The 12,015-nt window shown below is 54.0% G+C and overlaps 1 protein-coding gene across 2 annotated transcripts; it reads left to right on the top strand.

Moving 5' to 3' along the window:
- The first annotated feature begins 3,220 nt into the window (after positions 1-3,220).
- DUSP26 (dual specificity phosphatase 26) lies at positions 3,221-8,518 on the top strand. Of its 2 annotated transcripts, XM_087856423.1 has the most exons (5): positions 3,221-3,502; positions 3,896-4,056; positions 5,503-5,783; positions 7,190-7,404; positions 7,893-8,518. In XM_087856423.1, exons 2-5 carry the CDS (start codon positions 4,048-4,050, stop codon positions 8,090-8,092), a joined length of 705 nt encoding a protein of 234 aa, XP_087712549.1. In that variant the 5' UTR covers positions 3,221-3,502; positions 3,896-4,047; the 3' UTR covers positions 8,093-8,518. The 2 variants fall into 2 exon arrangements, with proteins under 2 accessions (XP_087712549.1, XP_045635281.1); XM_045779325.2 differs by lacking the exon at positions 3,896-4,056 and having other exon boundaries at positions 3,224-3,502.
- Positions 8,519-12,015: the final 3,497 nt, after the last annotated feature.

Below are 12,015 nucleotides of genomic sequence, written 5' to 3'. Positions count from 1 at the left end.
AAGTGGCTACAGAATGCATTGCAGGAGAGGTGGAGAGGACGTTATTAGAGTTGAAGCAAAGCCGGATTGTCCCTCTACCAAAAGTACCCACGTGCTTCTTCCCACCCCCAATTCAGAACCAGCAGGAGCCGGGCAGAGGAAATGCTCCCTCACACCCGGACACTCGAGAGGACAGGCCCACCAATCTCACGTGCGAACCTAGGGGAGAGGAGGCGCTAACTAGGGCCGGAGGAAGAAGCCAAAGGACAGGCACTGGGAGAATGGAGATGTAGAAAAAGAAGGAGAGTCAACACGGGGCACCTCAAAGGACATCGAGTCTTCTGCCCCGCCTCCCCTCTCTACACTCCCACCGCTAAATAAAGTCACAATTGTCCATCTTGGGCTACTGGACCCTTCTGATGAAAATGCTGTCTAAACCTGCAGCAGGGGTCGGGGTGGACGAGCCCGGGGTGGACGAGCTTGGGGAGCGATGGGCGTGGCGGCACTTAGCGCGTGGCGGTGGGAGGGAAGTCAGGTCCCCGTGCTTTTGGGGGGTCTTGCGTAGGGGAAACCCGTGCCCTGCAGCAGCCGCGTCCCCAGCCTCTCCCGCCTCTAGCGCGCACACCGGGCGGGTCTTGCCCCTGGCGAGCCACGCCCCCTAAGGGACCAGGACTCAAGGCTGAGCAAGCCTTCCTTCATGTAATTCCTGCGGAATGCCTGACACACGGTAGGTCTTGGTACGTTTTAACTACTGCTCTGCTTTTTCTTTAGGTATGCCTACTCGCTACAGTGATTTGAGGCACAGGCTTTGGTTTAAAACAGTCCTGGGTTTAAATCCATGCTCAAATTCCCCTTATTAGCTACTGGGCCGCTGCAGAGTGGATTTACCACCACTCTAAACCTGTTTCCTCAACTGTAAAATGGAATTAATAATACCTACTTTATGGGATTAAATTAGCTGATCTGTGGCCAGCCTGTAGTTAATGGTAGGAGTTAGAATTACCATTTAACAGACGGTTGTTGGTGTCTCTTGGGTTTTTTTTTCCCACTCTACTTCTCCCTCTCTCTCTCTTACTTAAATATTTTGGGGGGAGGGAGGCATTGCTTTTGAGACCGGTTGGAAATCTATTCCTATTTTTCAGTAGCCTCATTTTTCCATCTTAGTTCATCCCAGTATAATGTATCCATTCATGCCTTCTAGTATGGAGGGCAGAGTTTTAAAGAAATATAGAAATAAGTGAAGTTATATGTAGCTCCTGGGTCCTTCGATAGATATCTGTATCAACACAAACAAGGAAAAGACAAAAGAGGGTAGATCCACAAAGGTTTTATAAAGGAAGCGACTCCTCAGCCTCATCTTGAAATATAACCGTTTGGAATTAGATAGCCCTGGGTTTGGACCTGTGTTCTGCCATTGACTAGCTGTGGGTGAATTAACTTATCATCTGGCCAAGGGTCAGTCTCTTCATGTATTCAGTGATGAGAATAAAACCCACCTAAAAGTTGGGTGGGATTAAATGAGCTGAGAAGTGTGAAAGCCCAAGGAATTGGCAAATAATAAATTATCAATACATGCTGCTTCTATTAGCTTCCAACCTCTCCTGTCCTACCTTCTGCACTCCCTTCTCCCCAGTAACCCTTTCCTCCATCCTCCCTCCCCCTTCATCCTTAATTTAGTTTCGTGTCACTTGGAAACATAATAAATCTCCTAGCTACAAAGAAAAATATAAAGCTGCCTGAGTTGTGGGTTGACCCCTGGTCATTAATAGTCTTCACGAAGATGTTGATCCATGGACAACGTCTGTGGTTACCTGTAAACATCTGCCCATGTTATCCATAGCATGCATTAAAGCATATTTTCCAGCTTTTTGAGAAAAGTGAAATACAGTATTGAAACAGAAGTCTTGCCAAAGCTTGAGATCAAGTTCGCCTACAACATCTTCTCAACCTACCAACCCTAAAGATTCTGTCACTTAAAATGAGGTTTGTCCAATAACATGTGCTTTCACGATTTGACTTGTGACCATTTTTTACTGACTTCTCTGGGGACGACAAATTAAAATTTCAAATTTCCCAGGCCAATCCTTTGTTTTAAATGATGAAAATTTCATTTCTTCATGTAAACCGCCATGCCAAGAAGGCATGGAAAGGAATTGAGTTTGCTTCTCTAGAGAGGAAAAGGCTAGGGGGGGAAATTAATCCTTGCTGGCAGCCTGGAACCTCCTCCTTAGCACAGAACTGACCTGAGGATTGTGTCACTTTGGCCATAAGTACTTTCTCTGACCAGAGATCAAAGCCTCACTCATCACCCCTGCTGGGAACATAGTCAATCCTGACTTCCGCTTACCGTTGCTAATGTCTTCTCATCTGAAACCAGGTCCAACCTGACCTTATCCACTTCCTGCCTCCCTCCTGCAGACAACTCTCCTGGAGTCTGCATCTGCCTGGTTTTCAACAGCATCACCTGATGACCGTCATTGCCTCTGCCACCTCCCCCATCACACCATGAACTGGGGACCGAGGACAGCAGCACCGTCCTTGCTTTTGAAGTGTTGACCGTCTTGGAACTGACAAGGTGATTAGAGGAGAAAAGCAAGTAAAGCTAAATATCACTAACAGGCAGCACAAGTGAACAGGTAGGGGCATGAATTTCTTCCAGAATCAGGAGGAAAGGCGTTCACTCAACTGAGCTGGCAGAAGTGGCTTCCTGATAGAAATCCACTGTGCCTTCTCCGTTGTGTAGGGCCACTGGCTTAGAAGGGTTAAGGACATGAACTTCGAGTTGCCAGGGTCTGAAACTCAGCTCAGTCCATAACTAGAGTGTGGCCTGAGCAAATGACTTCGCCTCCCTGTGCCTCAGTCTCCTCCTCCCTAAAATGGGGACAATGATAATCCTAACTATCTCACAGACCTGTGGTGAGGATAAAATGAGTGAAGAGCTGTGAAACACGTGGTAGATAGTAAATACTAATAAGGGCTACCGACCAGTGTTATTAATGACACGGTGTTCTTGAGAGTAAGAAATGGACAAGTGAGGCGCGCCATCGTGTCTGTGTAATTAATGAATGCTGTCTGGGGAGGAGCGAGTGTGTTGAAGGCACCGTCTGGGACGGCTTGTATAATGTCATCCTCAAGCAAAATGCCTTGTAATTGGCGCAGCTCCGAAAACACCCGTCCGCCCGAGCCTGCACGCCAGGCGGGGCTGCTCGGCTGCGTGGTCTGTCTGGTCTGTAAACACCCGCGGGCGAGTCCACGCTGCGTGTCCGCTCGGACCGCCGGGCGTGAGGCTGCGTCTCTGTGTGTCACCGACACACACACACACACACACCGATATGAACCCGGCTTCGACGTGCGTGTCATGGCTTAAAAATAGAGGCTAATCCGTCAGCCGGTCTCGCAGCGGCAGCGGCAGCGGGCGGGGGCGGCGGCGGCGGCGGCGGCGGCAGGAGAGTCATGGCCGTGGCGCTGGCTGCGCCTGCCATCGGCCTCCGGGACTGAGACCCCGCGCCGCGCTCGCACCGAGGTAGAGGGGCTGCGGGGGGTGGTGGCCTCCCCTGCGGCGCCGGGAGGCGCACGGCTGGGGGCTGGGGGGGTGGGGGAGGGAGGGCGCGAGGAGGGGGCGCGGGAGCCGAGCTAGCTGAGCGCCCCAGGGCTCCGTCCCTGCCCCCTCCGCGCCTGGCTGTCTGGGCTGGCCGGGGCTGGGGCGACAGCCATGAACCTGTTACAACAGCCGCGGCGGCCGGGGCGGGGGAAGGGGGCCGCGGACAAGGGCGCCTGAACGCGGCTGATGGGATTGGAGAAGGCCGAGGGGTGTACCCCGGGACAGAATGGGGCTCCTCCAGCCCCGGGGAGACCTAGAGTCTCACCGAGCTCTTCCTACCCCTGGGCTCCTTCCCGCTTCCCCTTTACCATTTAGCATCAGTCACCGGGCAGCAGAACCTATTTCGCGAAACCGTTGTTTGGGAATAAAGTGATGGGGTCTTTAGGCCTGAGGAAACAAGGCAGGAGGATGATGATGACGACGACGACGACGACGATGATGATGATGATGGTGGTGGTGATGGAGGAATGATGATGGTGATGATGGCGATGGTGGCTATAGGGCTATATTTCTGTGCTCTTTCTGCCCCAGCCTTTGCAAAAATCTCTCTCCCTGAACACCCTAAGATCCAGGCTCCCCTCAGCAGCCCTGGTCCTAATGCCCCTGCTTCCTAAGACCTGTTAGTGCATGGTCTCCCCTGGCCTGGGGTAGGAGAGCCTGGTCCCTGGCTCACAGGGAGGGATGGGTTCGCAGAGTGTGTGCAGGTCAAAGATGGCCTCTCGCTACTAGACTTTTGGTTGAGGACCAGGAAGGGAGTGGAAGGGGAATCCTTGGGACCAACCCACCCTGCTGATGGGAGAGAGGGAGGAGGAGGAGAGAGGGGGCTCTTGTCACAGTGGCCTCTCTGCCTGAAGGACCCAGGACAAGTCTGAAAGGCTGGCTCTTCTCAGCTCTGCATTTCTGCGCGAGCTCCCACTTTCAGAAAGGCCAGCTGTCCACAGAGAGTCCAGGGCACAGCAGCCAAGCCCCTCACTGCCAACTCCATGGCCCACATAGGGTCACTTGACTCCAACAGCAACACAGATGGTCATTTCAGTCTCTGAAATGCTCCCCTGGGCCTGGCAGGAGCCCTCATCCCTGCCCTTCCTCAGCCCCCAGCCTCCGCCTCTCCCCCACACACCCAGATGCATTACTCCAGCCCTGCTTGACTCAGAAAGCCTCTCAGGGGAGATGATGTTTGATCAATAATTTCTGTATGCTGATCAAAGGAGAGTCCCTTGGCTGTTGGGCACATAGCTTGGCCCCTTCCTCCATTAGCGCATGCCTTTGGCAAGTATTTTTCAAAAACTTACACTTCCTCTTTAGTGCTCTTCCCCACTCACCCCAGCCCCCAACATACACTTCCCATAGCAGGCTTAGCCCTGAGGCAGAGGCAGGGCAGGAATGGGTTAAAGCAGCCCATCTCTCTGGCCCTGAGGGAGACGGGCTTGGCATTTGTCATGGCCCCAGCTGCTGCTGTCTTCCTGCTAATTCTCTCTGGATGGGTCCAAAGCCACCCCTATTTCCATCCCAGCTCCCTGGGCTCTCTGCCTGGAGCCCCAGGCAGATGAGACCCAGATTCCGGCTGGCAGGAGCTCCCGCAATGGGCACTGCCACCCAAATATCAACTGTGTGTGTGTGTTTCTGTCTGTGTGTTGGGAGTGGGGGTGGAGTGGTGGAGCAGAAAGCCAGCAGCTGGGCAGCTCCCTGTCCCCGTAAACAAGGACATGTGACTCCCACCTCCTTGCCTGGCTGAGCCAAAGAGCAGAAAGGAGCTGCGGCAGCTTGGAGAGAGTAATTGTGGAGCCCCCACCCCCCCACTGGGGCCGGACTTCCCTTCCCTCCCTTGAGAAGCTTCTCCCCAGGGCCCAGCCCCGTTAGCAAGAAGGGAAGCAGCTGCTCTGGACCTGCTCAGGAGTGTCTCCTTTCCATCCCTCCTCCAGCAACAGCTACCTGGAGACAGACCCATCATCAGTGCACCCACCCCAGCAGCCGCCTCTAAGATGTGCCCCGGCAACTGGCTCTGGGCCTCCATGACTTTTATGGCCCGCTTCTCCCGGAGCGGCTCACGGTCTCCTGTTCGCACTAGAGGGGCCCTGGAGGAGATGCCAGCTGTTCCGCATCCCTTCCTCAACGTCTTTGAGTTGGAGAGGCTCCTCTACACAGGCAAGACCGCCTGTAACCATGCCGATGAGGTCTGGCCGGGCCTCTACCTCGGAGACCAGTATGTACCCGGCAGCCCGGGGTCATGGCTGCACGTGTGTGTGTGTGTGTGTGTGTGTGTGTGTGTGTGTGTACGCATGCAAGAAGAAAGGAGAAGGGTGGTGGGGAGGCGCTGAGTCGTGTTGTTGGTTCCAGGTTGAGGAGGGAGGGGCAGGGGTGCATGGGCAGAGTGGAGGCTGGAGGGTTTGGGCCAGTTGGGACAGGATTATTGACATACCCAACTCTGGAGAGAGAGTCTCTGTTCCGGTAATAACGTCACTCACTTAGCAAAATTAATTATTGAGTGCCGATGCCATGGGGTGGACAGGTGACTCCCCTGACTTTATCTGTTGTGCTGAGATGCTGACAAAAGGCAGCCACCGGGAGCCAGGAAGTGGGTAGGAAGCCGAAGGGTTGAGCAGGCAAAGCCGCCGCAGCATGCAGAGGTCCTTCAGGATGGCGCCCTGGAGAGAAGAGCACCAGGGAGGAGTGCCCTCCCTTCTGTCTCTCGCGGGCTTCATAGTCTACAAGGGTCTTTCATGTGCATTTTCTCCCTTAATCTTCACAACAGCCTTGTGAGGTAGGTACCACTGCCCCCAGGTTACAGATGGCAAAACTGAAGCTCAGAGACGTTGTGACTGGCCCAAGGTCACACAGGTCGTAAGTAGCAGAGCCAGGACTTGGAGGTTCAAGTTCAGTGCTCGTTGTACTTGAGGACTTCGCCCTGGACAGGGCGATGGCCCGGAGGCGTGGCCGTCTTGCCTGAGAGGCGTCGAGGGGGATGGGCCAGAGGAACATCCGAAGGGGACTTCATAAAACAGGGTCCGTGTGAGCATGGAATAACTGGTAGAACATGAGAAGATTCTGAGTGTCAGAGAGAGTAGAAAGTAACAGGGGACTTAGGTGTGGGAGCAAGGGTCAGAATCCTATCACCTCGAGGTTAGCAGGGACCCAGCTGAGGTCCAAATCCCCCCTGGCACATCCATGCCTACACATTGAGCTCCTCTCTCTGCTTGAATACCCCAGTGACAGGAGAGTCATTCTCTCCCAAGGCGTTTCCGTCTTTCTCCAGCTGGATTCCACGGTTAGTACATACTTCCGCACACAACGTACAGAGCCAGTCGATCCTTCCCACAGATCAAGTAAAATCCCGCTGCCTGGAGGACTCTTTCAGTATTTTATGATGGCCATCGTTCGCCCGCCCCATTAGTCTTCTCTTCTCCAGGCAGAACCTCCCCAGTACCCTCAACCCTTGCTCAAGGACGAGACTCCAGGTCGTTGCCCATCTTGGTTCCCCCCTCTGGGTCCTCAGTAAGTACAGCAGAGGCATGGAGCCAGTGACGTCAGCTAGGCAGTGGCCAGGGTGGAGGCCAGGGCTTCCCCAGGGCCTAGCTTCCCCATCCTCCCTTTATCCTCTACTCAATGCAGGGACATAGCTAACAACCGCCGGGAGCTCCGCCGCCTGGGCATCACCCACGTCCTCAATGCGTCACACAGCAGGTGGCGAGGCACGCCCGAGGCCTATGAGGGGCTGGGCATCCGCTACCTGGGTGTCGAGGCCCATGACTCGCCAGCCTTTGACATGAGCATCCACTTCCAGACGGCTGCCGACTTCATCCACCGGGCGCTGAGCCAGCCAGGAGGTAGGAGGGGAAAGCCACGGGGAGGGAAGGAACCACGGACGTGGAGTTAGGGAAAAGCCGGAGGGTGCAAGGCTGGAGAGATTTGAATGACAGGACAGAACGCTCAGGATCTGATACGAAGGCAAGAAAAACTCTCTCCACTCTTTGTAAAAGGCAGTGCAGGAGAAGAGAAGGAAATAATCCAAAGTGTTAACAGAGCGCCAATGCTAATGCACTCGGAGCGCTCACTGGATCCCTACCGGGTGCTAGACGAGCGCATCGGTCTCCCCGGTAGCCCTTTCCAGGCTCCCAGACAGTAAGCTGCTGCACGGTGTCCATCTTACCCCGTCCAGGCCTCCCAGGGGTCGGCCTTCTTCCTGCCCCCAATCTGCACCCCATCCAGTCTCCGTGCGCACCTGCTTCCCCGTCTTCCTCCTCACCTGGCCCCGTAGCCGCCTCCAGCCCACCACCGACAGTCCCACAGCCGCCTCGCGTGTCTGTCCTCGCAGGGAAGATCCTGGTCCACTGCGCTGTGGGAGTGAGCCGATCCGCCACACTGGTACTGGCCTACCTCATGCTGTATCACCGCCTCACCCTCGTGGAGGCCATCAAGAAAGTCAAGGACCACCGAGGCATCATCCCCAACCGGGGCTTCTTGCGGCAGCTCCTGGCCCTGGACCGCAGGCTGCGGCAGGGTCTGGAGGCATGAGGGGAGGGGAGAGGAGGTCCGGCCAGGTGCATTTGGCCCTGGCTCCCAGCTGGAGAGAGGAGGCCCAGATATCCCATCCTCTCCTGTGGGCAGGAGAGCAAGAGGGCTGGGGCTCCCACCACTGTCGCTATTGGTCGGGAGGGGGTGGGGAGTGAGGTTGGGCGTTGTGCTGGGCACCCAGGAGGGAAGTGACCAGGGAAGGAAGCAGCTAAGCTGTAGGTAGACGGCAGTCCTGGGATTCAGACACCCCAGTGACCCAGAGCCCCTTCCCCCCCCCCATTGTGCCCAAGTGTTCCCTTCGCTCACTTATCAAAACAGAAGTGCCATCTCTGTCCTGTGCCCGTGCAAGGAGTCAGGGATGCTGCAAGCACGAACGTGACAGTGTAGATATGTTGTGTAGATGGCGGTGTAGAGACAGACGGTAAAGAGAGAGTGTGGAAAGCTGTGAAACCAGAGGGAGACACTCATAGACTTGTTACTCCAAGCGCAGGAAGAGGAGGCGTGGGAGAATTGGCGCGGTGCCCGCGGGCGCTGGTCGCGGCCAAGAGCTGCAGGGGTGCATGCCTGGGAGTCTTTGGACGATCGCTTGCTTTCTGGCGGCAGGTGTCTGGAGGAAAAATAAAGACGGTGGACAAGACAAGCTCCTGTTGAAGTCATTGACAGCTTGTAGGGGCTCCCCACCTCTCTCCTGGAAACGCCCAGCTTTCAGGGGCTAGCAACAGTTCCTGACTCCCTCATCGTGGTCATAAACCTCCAGGGGTCCTCAGGGGGCGGTACTTTCTCTCAAGTCCAATTTTACTCGGGCCACAAGCGAAATCTTGAAGTGTTATTTCCCGCTACGTCCACACAGGGGCAGCAGAGGACCAGAAACCTGAGGCTTGCAACCCCTTTGTGTAGGAGCGGGGAAGGCACACCCTCCACCTGCCAGGCTTAAAATAGGTCTCTGTTCCCAGCCAAGCTCAGGTGTATAAGAAATATCGCTTTATTGTCAGAAAATGTCCACTTTCTATATCAAGTCCCCATCATGATGGGATAGCAGAATATGAATCTTAAATCAACCCCAGCCCTAAATTCTACATTCAGGGGGTCTGGGCTTTGCCTGGTACCAAGGAATTGGAGGAGAGGGAAAGAGGGGTGGTGTAATTGCTTCCTCTTGTCATCTTTCCAGGTTTGCCTCATTAGAGTGTAACGCAGTCTGCTTAGTAAACTTAGTAAAAATTTAGACTCACTAACCAGAGAGAGCAGTATGGTCTTTCTGTTATCCCAGCTGCCTAAACTGCCAGCCACAGCATCCCTCCTCTTAAAAAAGACAGGTTCCCAGAAGAGAATACCTCCATGAATAGAAGGGGACAGAAAAGAAAGTGAAAAATATGGAGGGGGGGAATCACTTTATAAACCTGAAGAGTCTATCTTACCCCAAAATATAGAAACTCAGAATCTCAAAGCTGGAAGGTGCCTTCCTGGATGATCCATTTCCATCCTCCAACAAGGCATAAATGAATCATCTTTTTAATCAAGCCCCTCCTTGGACACCTTCGATGGTAAGGAACGGGTACATAGCTTCCATGCCAGTTTACCAGCTCTGAATATGAGAAAGCTCTAATATCACATAGGCATTATGCAGTCCCGTTACCGTGGTCGTGACATGAGGCCAAGAGGTCTGTCAGTACCTGGGCTTCCTGGCTCTGAGAGCCTTTGGGCACGTCACTTTGCCTCTTCCCCACCTCGTCACGTGTGAGAGTCTGTCTGCTCCCACAGGGTTGCAAGAGGCTTTTCATTAGCTATGCAATACAGTACTCAGAGCCCAGTCAGTATTTAACAAGTGTTCTTTCTCTTGCCCCATCCCTCCCCGTGGTGTGAAGCCAGCTCTCCTGGCTCTCCTGTGTCCCCTGCTTTCCGCCTAACCGCTCTGATTGTTTCCAAGAGTCTGCATTCGTCCTGTTTCAGGTTTCCTCCCCAGCCTTGCCCACAGTGGCTTCTCCTTCCGTTTGTGGCAAACCAGCGCTGGTCTCGGTGTTTCGAGCAAAATGGAGTCGCCAGGACCTCAAACTTCTAGTGCTGTTGAGGGTTAAGTTTATCTAAGGCCTTCATTAGGAATGTGGATTCTTTTTTTTTTTTTAAGGTTTTATTTATTTATTTGACAGAGAGACAGCCAGCGAGAGAGGGAACACAAGGAGGAGGAGTGGGAGAGGAAGAAGCAGGCTCCCAGCGGAGCAGGGAGCCCGATGCGGGGCTCGATCCCAGGACCCCAGGATCACGCCCTGAGCTGAAGGCAGATGCTTAACGACTGCGCCACCCAGGCGCCCCAGGAATGTGGATTCTAATTAAAATGCATCGACTCCTTATCAGAACCGTGGGCAGGAGGACTTAAGAATAAGTACAAGAAACCCAGAAGTAACTCAGGCTCTTGAACGAACTTCCTGTTGACCTGACCCGTACGGAGTGCCGTGGCCTTGGCACCTCCTTTGTTCTGGTCCAGTACGTGCATCTCTCACTACTGATGCTCTCTGCAGCATCTTCTAACTTCTAGTAGGAAGGTATAGCTACTGGAGTTGATCTGGCCAAAGATTATCCTCACAGAGCAGGTGAGTTCGAGCCCCACGTGGGGAGGAGATATGCTTAAATAAATTATAATACAGCTGTATGAGTGCAGGCGGAATGTGCCTCACGCAAATCCCCTCGCATCGTTTCAAGCTGAGTCACTGGAGAACTTACTTCTAACTTCTAGGAGAGAATGTAGAGAACCCTAGCTAGTAAAGTAGATTTGGCCAAAGATCCTCTCAGAGCAGGTTACATGTCCGTATCCTTTCACAAAGCCCTGCAACAGCTCTGGTGAGGCAGTCTTCTGCCTTTACAGATATTAAGATAGTAACTCATTTCATCCTCCCAGGAACCCCATGAAAGGTGTCATTGGCGCTGCTTAAGAACAGGGCAGCTGAGGTGAAATATTTTTCACAAGGACACCCGCGTGGCCCGTGGAAGTGCTAGGGTTCACCCTGGTGTAATCATCCTGTTGCCATGCCTTCCGTCCCTAACTGCACGGCTGAAGGTTGTAAGCGGGCCTGTGTATGCGTGTGTGTTTGCTGTGGACGTATACGGTTCCAGGGAGAGAAGGGGTGGGGTCATTGCATGGAATAGATGCTATCCTCCCAAGGGCCCCCCCGGGTTGGGGGCGGGGGACGCTATCCCAGCTTGGTCTTCCTCCCACCTGCCAAAACCCATGCTCAAAGTCCTGACTCCCTAATCCTCTTCTTGGGAGCAGTTGGCCATTTGAACTCAAGCAAAGGACTTGACAATAGACAGGACAAAATGAGCTCTTGTCGCCTGGGTGGCTCAGCCTGTTAAGGGTCTGCCTTTGGCTCAGGTCACGGTCCCAGGGGCTTGGGATCAAGCCCCACATCGGGCTCCTTGCTCAGCGGGGAACCTGATTCTCCCTCTGCCTGCCACTCCCCCTGCTTGTGCTCTTTCTCTCTGACAGATAAATAAATAAAATCTTAAAAAAAAAAAAAAGAGGGGTGCCTGAGTGGCTCAGTCGTTAAGCATCTGCCTTCGGCTTAGGGCGTGATCCCAGGGTCCTGGGATCGAGCCCCGCATAGGTCTCCCTGCTCTGCTGGGAGCCTGCTTCTTCCTCTCCCATTCCCCCTGCCTGTATTCCCTCTCTCGCTGGCTGTCTCTCTCTCTGTCAAATGAATAAATGAAATCTTTGAAAAAAGGAGAAGAAGAAGAAGAAGAAGAAGAAGAAGAAGAAGAAGAAGAAGCAGCAGCCTGAGCTTCCAGCCAGCCAGGCCCTACCCCTGGGGGACAGTGGCCCCATCAGTGTCCTGCTCTGCTCCTGCCCCGGCCTGGGTGATGGGGACTCCAAGCTTTGCGGCAAGCCCCAGAGCCTTCTCTGCGTCTGGGGAGAGGGAGGAATGTTTGCTCGG

Source organism: Ursus americanus, chromosome 27 (genome assembly GCF_024610735.1).
Source record: "Ursus americanus isolate L20-20 chromosome 27, mUrsAme1.1.p, whole genome shotgun sequence".
Classification (NCBI taxonomy): Eukaryota; Metazoa; Chordata; class Mammalia; order Carnivora; family Ursidae; genus Ursus; species Ursus americanus.
This window is presented reverse-complemented; position numbering and strand designations above follow the sequence as displayed.

Bases quoted from the DNA above. Each gene is read 5' to 3' on its own strand.
- DUSP26 (XM_087856423.1), top strand. The intron at 5,784-7,189 runs GTATGTACCCGG...TACTCAATGCAG, and splicing joins GGCCTCTACCTCGGAGACCA to GGACATAGCTAACAACCGCC. The intron at 7,405-7,892 runs GTAGGAGGGGAA...CTGTCCTCGCAG, and splicing joins GGCGCTGAGCCAGCCAGGAG to GGAAGATCCTGGTCCACTGC.